This window comes from Ochlerotatus camptorhynchus, unplaced genomic scaffold, assembly GCF_037179485.1.
Source record: "Ochlerotatus camptorhynchus isolate MF236.1 unplaced genomic scaffold, CSIRO-AGI_Acam_v1.1 ptg000320l, whole genome shotgun sequence".
Taxonomy (NCBI): Eukaryota; Metazoa; Arthropoda; class Insecta; order Diptera; family Culicidae; genus Ochlerotatus; species Ochlerotatus camptorhynchus.
In genome coordinates, this window is record NW_027040808.1 from 3161284 (window position 1) to 3171181 (window position 9898).

At 41.0% G+C, this 9898-nt stretch overlaps 1 protein-coding gene across 1 annotated transcript; it reads left to right on the plus strand.

Annotated features, from left to right (window-relative positions):
• Positions 1 to 1062: 1062 nt before the first annotated feature.
• LOC135707845 (fork head domain transcription factor slp2-like) lies at positions 1063 to 3002 on the plus strand. The gene has a single exon (XM_065229759.1). It carries the CDS (start codon positions 1351 to 1353, stop codon positions 2500 to 2502), a length of 1152 nt encoding a protein of 383 aa, XP_065085831.1. The 5' UTR covers positions 1063 to 1350; the 3' UTR covers positions 2503 to 3002.
• Positions 3003 to 9898: the final 6896 nt, after the last annotated feature.

The window sequence follows — 9898 nt, forward strand, 5'->3', positions numbered from 1 at the left end:
ATTAATCACCCGATATAATGACACCCAGCAGTCATAATTCCCGGTACAGATTGCAGCTGTCGCCTGCGCCGAAAATCAGCAGACCCAGGGCGTAAAAACTGCACGACGTTTTAATAAGTTAAATAAACGTTTCGTAAAATCATTCTCCCAAAGCAGAGCACGATCAGAGAAAAAAAACAACATCTCATCCTCTCGACGAGCCGAGCTTAAACAAGGGCGCGCGCTGCATTCTAGATTTTTTTCCGTTCCCTTGTAATTCAATCGAAATTTATTTACAAAATATTTATTCCCTCTCGTTCACTTCGAGTCCAGTACGCGAAAATCGCCCCCAGGCCATGTAGCCACAGAACCCACCAGCAGCACCAACTGCATCAAGTCAAGGTTCTATCCGTCCGTTCTTGATGAAGTTCACCAATACAATCCAATCGCCATTCGCCATTCTTCGGCAGCGAATTAAATTGTCCCGCTCTCCAATACACACCAATACACTTACGAAACACGGAACCCATCCAAGCACACGGGAAAGAACTTTATTTATTTATATTGAAATTTCTTGTTTGAATCAAAACGTGTAAACAAATTGTACATCTTAACCCCCGACGTTTACAAACTGAGCGACGCTTATTTGCCCAACAGTCAGGCCAAGCGAAGGAAGCGATTCGATTGGAAGGCGTGGCCATGCCGCAAACCACAGTTGCATCCATGTGTGCGCGCGCGCTCAAGTTTTGTGAGCAACGGGATTGCGTGAGAGTCTCTCACCACTTGAATCTCCCACCATCGAACAATGTGCCAGTAGAAAGTGTCGGTAGAAGTGCGGACCAAAAGAGTAAACAAAGAGTGCGAGAGAATTTGTGCACAAACACGCACACATCCAGCACGGCAGTGCACAGCGAGCATGTGAATGGAAGACTTGGAAAAACGGGCACCCTGATTGGTGGACGGCAGGGGTTGCATTTTGCGGTGATTGGTTCGGTGGGTTTTTTTGTTGACTTTGTGCTGGATGTTGAACGGCCGTATAAAAGCCAACGGGAGGGGAAGTGCATAATCAGTCACGAACTTGTAGCCATTCTAACCACATCGTTTCTGCGCTTCACGTTACGCCGAGTGTATGAGAGAGTGAGACTTTTTGTGAATCGTTGATAAAACTGGTTTTTGGTGATTATTAATTAGCGATCGGTTTCGGGCATACGGTTCAATCGAGTTTAAACCGGGTGTACAAGTGAAAGCTAAGGATTTTAATTGAAGATTGAAGGATTTTAAAAACGAGTTCAATGAGCGAAACGAGCAAGTGAAAATTGCTAAAAGACACTCTATCCAAAGTTTGGAAAGGAAGAACAAGTGACGTGAACTATGGTAAACATTGACCCAACAGCAATGAATGGACAAACAATGTTTAGTATGGCCCGTGCGCCTTTAAAGTCGAACTTTTCGATAAACTCGATTCTGCCGGAAACAGCAATGCAGACCTCTCCGGTACATACGCCATCACCGTCGCCACATTCGTGCCATTCACCGATCGGGTCGGAAGAACAGGATCATGATCTTACCGATACCGAGTCGGACCTGGATGTCACCGGAACGCCACCGCCAATGGATTGTAGCAATAAGGACAAATCAGATGAAACTGAAGATGGTGCCTCGAGTCCAAAGGACGGAGAAAAGAAGGGTAATGAAAAACCTCCATACAGTTACAATGCTCTCATCATGATGGCCATTCGGCAAAGTGCTGAGAAACGCCTTACCCTGAATGGAATCTACGAGTATATTATGAGGAACTTTCCCTACTATCGTGATAACAAACAAGGCTGGCAAAACTCGATTCGCCACAATCTTAGCTTGAACAAGTGCTTTGTGAAAGTGCCTCGCCACTACGATGATCCTGGCAAGGGAAACTACTGGATGTTGGATCCTTCCGCCGAAGATGTATTTATTGGAGGATCAACCGGAAAACTTCGCCGTCGCTCAACCGCTGCATCCCGTAGCCGCCTAGCTGCCTTCAAGCGATCTCTCGTAGGACCAATGTTCCCAACTCTAGGCTATCCGCAGTTCAACCAATTCATGTACCCATCACCTGCCCATGCCCAAACGGCCCTGTTGGCACAGATGTACTCGCGCTATGCTCCCTACGCCCCAAACATCGCGCCAAAACCATCCCTGCAACTCCCATTATCAATTCCCGTCGGTGCTCCAGGATTCGGTATGGATCGACTATTAGCCGCCGGTGTTGCACCTCAATTGACGCATCAAACCATCACTCAACATCATCAAGCTCAGGCAGAGCTGTACCAAAGACTTCAATACCAGCACCTCCTCCAGCACCATGCCGCCCAAGCACAAGCTCAAGCGGCCCATATGCAGCAGTTAAGTCCTACCGAAAACCATCAGCAGCACTCGCCCACCCTGCCGAGCCAAGCTCCGTCCGGAAGCAGCGGCCATCATCAAGCACCCCAAGGATCTCCGACGGGACCCACCATCTTCAAACCGATCCCAAGGCACAGCTGAGAATCTCCCAGCCTGGTCATACCGGACGCCGCTGAAGCCGATACCTTCTAGTGCAAATATTTATTTATTAGCTAATTTCGAGAGTCTACTTAGAGTTCTGCTGCAGACGCAAAGATGGCAAACGCCACACCAGTGATATCTAGAGAGAAAAAGAGATCAGAGCATTATTTCGATTGAGGTTTTCAACTTTCCGACAGCTGTCCGTGAAAGCTTGGAACGTGCTATAATAGTGACTTAATTAGTCTCACACCGAGTATTGAGTTTTTTTCCATGAAAAACGCACCTGTTGAGTAAATGTGACTACTTTTTTTTAAATATAATTATGGAGATTGTTAACGAACTGGTCTTTGTTGCAATTGTACGCTATACGCATCGAACCAATCACCAAGCGCTGTACATAGTTGTAAATTCCCTGTAAACGAAAAGTATTAGCAATTTTTTTTCTAGCCGTTAAGAATCGATTCATTATATAAATTATATTTTTCCCGGAAAAAGAAAAAAAAATCAAATCAGTTCACGAAAATATAAAAATCATAAAATTTAAACACCACTAAGGCAAGATAACTCAACTGAAAAGAAACTCTCCCATCGATGGAACCTCCTACGCCGCCTCCTGCATAAGGGTGAGTCATTTATTTCCACTCGCCTTGTTCTGATTTTTCCGCTTCGGTTTGCTTGGTTGATTTTCGCCCCTAAATACATGCAACTGGTGGTGGTTGGTAACATCATTATCTGCTTCTCCCCCATCGCAGACTGTAGCGAACAGTTTCCCTGTACGTTAAGGGAGGGGGTCGTGGGAAATTGGCTCCCCTCCGAGAATGGCAGCATCATGTCGAAGCAGAAGTTGAAACGGTTTGTTTTGGCAAACAAAACAATAAAATCCTCGTCCTTCGTTTCGGATCGTGGGATCCTTCGACACGGCAATATGCTGTTATTTAGAAGGGAAAGCTGCAAACGTAACGCGAGTGCGGGGGTTTTATGCAACTACAAGGAAGACGACGACGTTTAGGGCTCATTTCGTTTGTTCGTTCTTTCGCTCGTCCGAAAGCCGGATGGTGAAAAATGACGCGTTATATTTTGACAGCTACCATTCACGTTAATTATGCTCAGCGAGGAGAAGGTTTCAGTTGAACAGTTTTAGGGTTTGGGAAGGAAATGAAAAGCGGAAAACAATAGATTCGCTTGATGTGGAAAGGGTTAGTGGGCCAAGTACTTGCCGCTGATTTGTGGGGAGTGTGGGGATGGATGGTGCACTTTGAGTAGATTAAAACATAGATGTGCAAAGTTATACGAGAAGAGTTATTTTCGTTCTGTGACGTCAATTTTGGTAATATCAAGGGGAAACGAATAAATTGTGTAGAGATTTTTTTTCCCGTTCAATTAATGTATGAAAGGATACATAATTTTTGCATCAAATAATTCAATGAGTTAAGATCAAATCATTTTATAAAGAGGACATATATCTTGATGCTTTCATCGGCAAATATGAAGCTCTGTTTAAAAACAACGTAGCAAATTTTATGAATAATATAATCAAAGTGACACGTAGCTTACACGGAATTTCAAATCACATATCAATTTAATTTTTCTGAACATTTTCTTTTCATTTATATCGAAATAGCTGCGCGGCCGACGAGATCGTCCCAAAATTGAGTGGTTTTTGCATAAAATCGCAAAAACGTAGGTCACTCATAGGCTGGAGTAAAATTTATTTCCTTTTCCTCAAAAATCGGCTCGATTATAGGAAAAATCATCGAAAATTTTACTCAGTTTACTCAGTTAAGATACCTCCTCAGATTTGAAAAGTTTTCCTGGAAAATAGTGGAAAATTTGTCTCACTATATAAGTGACCTACGTTTCTGTGAATTTGAGTGGACGGAATTCAAGTATGAGTCAGATTGAACGGCCATGTAGAACATCTGATTTAATTTTTCAATTGTGTCAACCCAAATAATATTTTTAGAGTTAAGAATCATACGGGCCTGAACTGCAAGGATCGTTTCACTTCACTGATTTTCATTTTTGTTAATAAATGAGCGGGATTATTATTTTTCGGACCGCTTTATGATGCTTTTGCTAGTCAATACAACCTTTCACAGCATTGCAATGGAAAAAAAAACTTTGGAAAATTTGTTCACACTGAAACAAATCGGCATGTACGGTTTATTGGATACATGATACAATAGCAATGTCAGAAAGTTTATATCTTCTATGGATGGATCGCTCTTTTGGCACTTTTTCTTCTCCTATAAACATACCTAGAATGCTTATGTTAAATCCAATTTAGTTTTTAGCTCACCCATCTTAAAATAGATAGTTTAGTGAAGGTAAACTTGAGAGCGCTCTCGAGTGTAGCGTCAGCAAAAACACAGAGTGTGGCTCTACGGTGCGGATATTTTGAATTTTGAAAGGGATTTATTTGTTTTATAATTCATCTGACAAAGTTGTCCTAATGAATAAACTATTCGTTATCTTACATAAGGTTCAGCCTTCTTACTTTATTCACAAATTGAGGTGTGGACATACCAAAATCAAACGCGGACTCGACGGATACAGACATACGAACCATTGCACAAATAGGCTGGTTGTAGCCATATAGAGTACGATAAAAGCTCGGTTGCATCAGGGATTGCTAACGTAGCATCCTACCTGAAGCACGGAAATCAAGCAGTGACAGAAGATGAAAGCAATCAACGTCACCGTTGAGTAATTTAGCTATAAATGTAGCCTGCTGTAAAATACGTCTTTGATCAAGCATTTCTAGGTCAAGCAGACGACATCTATCGGGATACGCTGGAAGGTTCAAAGGATCACGCCACGGTAGGTTTCTGAGCGCAAGACGTATGAATCTTTTTTGCACACGATCGATTCTTAGGTTCCATGTTACGTCGTTTGGAGCCCATACAACTGAAGCATTTTCTAGGATCGGCGTTACGACTGACCAATACAATGTTTTTAAACATTGTGGATCAGTGAAATCCTTGGCAATCTTAGAGATGAAGCCAAGTTGACGATTAGCCTTGGAAAAAATCAACGCATAATGGGAATGAAAGGAAAGCTTCTCCCTATCCCTAAACTATCTATTTTAAGATGAGTAAGCTGAAAATTCAATTTGATTTAACGTAAGCATTCTATATTAAATAGTAATGAAAAAGTCCAAAAACAGCGATCCATCACTGCTTCTATTTGATGGATTATCATTTAAAAACTGTGACTGCGATATGTAATGATTTCTATCGTAATTTCACATACTGAGTACATGACATTCCTTTGCTTTGAACGTGATGAACTTGTTTGACGTTTGTTGAAATGTCGCGTGTAAACAGACTTGTAGAAACTATTGGACAGTCATTTAAGTTTGCACTAAAGAAAAACATGTATATGTCATTAGAATCGCTATCTTCGAAAGCTTTTGACGTTTGTAGATTGTAAACAGTTCTATCCCAATCATTAGATAGCCATATAGATTTGGCTTTTAAGAAAACCAACAGCAAGTATTTGTTTTGGCATGGTTTTTGGGATGAATATCGCTCCCAATAAAATACATCTTATATGATTGTTTTGCATACATTATTGAAATAATTTTCAACGATGTTATCGTACACTCATTAAACATGGCAAAAATTTATTTTTTATTGTTCCATATTTTATTTATTTTTAATTTATTTTTTATTGTTCCATAATATAAGGGGCTCGGTAAAAAATGTATTAAGCTTGAAAAAAAAAATAGTCTTTGCAGAAAGTCCACTTCTGTGCAGCTTGTCTGACAGAATTACATTGGAAACTGAATCAAAAGCGATCAAGAATACTGAAACCAATTGCTCCTTGTTTGCAAAGGCCAGTTTAATATCTGTGAAAAGCACCGCTAGACAATTGTATGTTCCTTTGCTCTTGCGGAACCCAAACAGTATATTTGAAAGCAAGTTACTTTATTCAACCCAGTGATCGAGTCTCCAAAGGATCATTTTCTCCAACAATTTCTTAATGCACGAAAGCATAGCAATCGGACGGTATGAGTTATGGTGGATTGCCAGGTTTTTGCATGGCTATTACGTTGACCTGTCTCCATTCAGGCGGTATATTCTTATTTTCTAGAAAGGAATTGAATAAGTCTAGCAAGCGTCTTTTAGCGATATCTGGGAGATTTTTCAGAAGATTGAATTAAATCATTTCGCTTCTCGGTGAAAAGTTGTTCGTTGAAAGAAGAGCCATAGAAAATTCCAGCGTTGTGAATGGTCTATCCAGAGAGTTGCCGCTCGGAGACGCTTCTCGAAGAATATGTTGTGCAGGAACTGAGTCCGGACAGACCTTTTTAGTGAAATCGAACATCCATGGGTTGGAGCATTCTTCGCTCTCATTGGAAGATGAGCGGTTACGCATGTTGCGAGCCACCCTCCACAAGGTGTTCATTGACGTTTTTCGTGAGAGCCCCTTGACGAAATTGGGACAATAACCGGGTTTTTTGTTTTGACTAATTGTCTCAAGCTTTGAATATTCCTCGAAGTATGTGGAGGTTTTGCGTCATACAATTTTCTGAATTCTTCGCTCCTCCCAGTTTTGGCTGGTCTTCTTTTGAAGGGTACACTTGGAACATATATTTGTTGTATCCAGTGAGCGTTTGAAAAGACTGGAACGCGCAAAAATTGGTCGACAAAAAAATCGTTTCTCTCAGTCAAAATTCATATCACATATCTTATTTTTCTTTTGGTAGTTCAATTTATATTCGCCGCCGAACGCCAGTAAGATTTAAACTGCTGCTCGTTTTCCATGGATTTATTTATTTATTTATTTTTTTTAGATTCCGTTTGACCAAACCCCAATACCGTTAGATAGGGTGGAGTTCTGGGGTGTTGGGAGGGTTGTGGTTTTTGGGTACCACAACCACGTGGTTCGCATCGTACCACTCGATTGCCGTTTTCTCATAGTGGCAGCTCGTCAAGTTCAGCCAGAACAGCACAGGTCTATTATGTTGCTTTAGGAATGGTAGCAGCCGCTTTTCCAGGCACTCTTGGACGTAGATCTCTTGATTGATGGTTCCCGTAGTAATGAAAATACCGTTTTTTAGACCACACGTGCATATGGCCTGCCAGACGAGATACTGTTTCGGGCACTTTGATAGTTTGATGGTTTTGAAAATTTCAGCCATCTTCCCTTTTCCTGATGTGGTATAAAACTCCTGTCCCGGAAGCTGCTTGAAATCCACCTTCATATAAGTTTCGTCGTCCATGACAACACAGTCGAACTTTGTGAGTAGATTCGTATACAGCTTTCGGGACGGCTGCATTGCCGACGTGTTTTGTTTGTAATCTCGGTTCGCCACCTTCACCTTCTTAAACATCGACAACCCGGCTCATTTATTGGCCCGTTGCACAGTAGTATGGGAGACATTGAGCTTGCCAGCGACGTCCCGGATGGAGAGGTTAGGATTCCGCTTATATTTCACCGCCACCTTATTCGTCGTCGCTGCCACGTCCGGATTACGATTTCCACCACTTCCAGGCTTCCTGGCGGTCGACAGACGCTCCCCGAACACTTTTAAAACGTTTGTCACGGTCGATTTGGCCACATCCAGCAATTTTGCCAACTTGGCGTGTGAGAACGTCGGATTCTTTTGCTGCTCGAGCAAAATTTTGACACGCAGCTCCTCTTGCTTGGGCGTCATTTTGAAAACTGGAGAGCAAACGGTGATAACTCATCATAGCAACCATTGTATATACACTCAACTTCCAAATCCAGCATTTCAGGTTTTTTAATGCATTTTTAACAGAAATACACCAATTTGAAGTTGATCAATTTTTCGCGTTAAAGACTTTAAATCAAATCGGTGAGGAATCGATATTCATGCAATAGTAGAAGTGTATCTATCGATTGGACACCGATTGTTACCACCGTTGCATATTTCTGCCAGTCGTTGTTTCTTGTAAGGTGAAATGGAGCTCGAGATGGTTCTGCAAACCTACATGGACAATCATCATCATTTATCTGTATGAACCTTGAACTCTTCCCCCCCCCCTCTTTAACCTGTCCTCATGGACAATTGGACACAATCAGAATTTTCCGGATATTGTGAACTTTCAAATTGGAATACAGAATACTCAAGCCTTAAATATTTCAAGGATTTAAGTAAATTTTCTAAATTCTGAGACTTCGGTAGATACTGAATCTTGGTCATCCCAATATTCTGAAGGTTAGGTTAAACGACGTTCGTAGTGCAATGGAATAGTCTACTACCTTTTCATCCAACGTTCCGACTTTCTATAGAGTCTTCATCCTGGGATTAAAGTTTAATTTTCCTAAGTATAGAAATTAATGTATCTTGAACCTATTGTCTTGGTTTAAGTGTATGGCTGCTGTCGCTAGCATGAAAGTGGTTTGTTGACTAAAATGAAAATCCATTTCGCATATGGATTCTAACGTCTGATTCGGATCTAGGGAACCCAAATTAATAAAGCTCATTCACTTTAAATGCACTATAAAGGGTTGACCAATTTCCCCCCACATCGACATTTTCAATTTTGAAATCTCAAAAATGTCCTAAAAACATGCAAAGCAATATGATAGCTAATCATGCAGAACGACAAAGACTTTTTAGCTTCTGGTATTACTATCATTAGTGATCGATGTTCTTTTTTGTAGAAATTTACATCGATATTTACGTTCATTAATGATCAATAAGTCCCCGGTTTTCGGTTATGACTAAAGGAACGCTTGTGTAGAATTTTTGAAAACGCTATCTCGATGTTAACCCCTCATTTTTGTGATATTCTATTGCTTTGGCGGTGTTTTCAGAACGCCTAACACCGGTGCTAGTAAATTAGGCCGAAGGAACGTTAGGTCGAAGTACGTTAGGTCGAATGTGTCATTAGGACCAAGAATGGTAGGTGGAATCAGTAATTTGTACTGGCGGCTTCAAGAGAGGGCCAGGGAGGGTATGCGGATTAGACGAAGCATGGTTGTTCCCGCCCGGCACTATCGTCGCATTGGTACTCCCCCGCTCCATGGGTTCTTCCGTTCTATGGGTTATAAAACAGTGCTGCCCGTGGTCTCTGAATCTCAGCAATGATATTGTTCTAGCTCAATTTTGTTCATAATTATGAATCCAAAGCATATCTGAAATACTGGATTCATCGATATCAATTATTGATGTTTATTTCAGCTCTTTGTTGATAAATCATAAAAAGACAAGCATTAAAATAATTAACCTTCTGCAGACTACAATATCTATCTAACCCTAATATTGGAACAATTATATAATTATATTGTATTGCATTACATATCGAAATTAAAAGTAAGCGGATGAAGCAGTGGAAGCAACAACAATACATAACATTATATGCATTTATTTTTTATACAGGTTATTTCTCATTAAGCATGGCTTCATTTAAATGACGTTCCC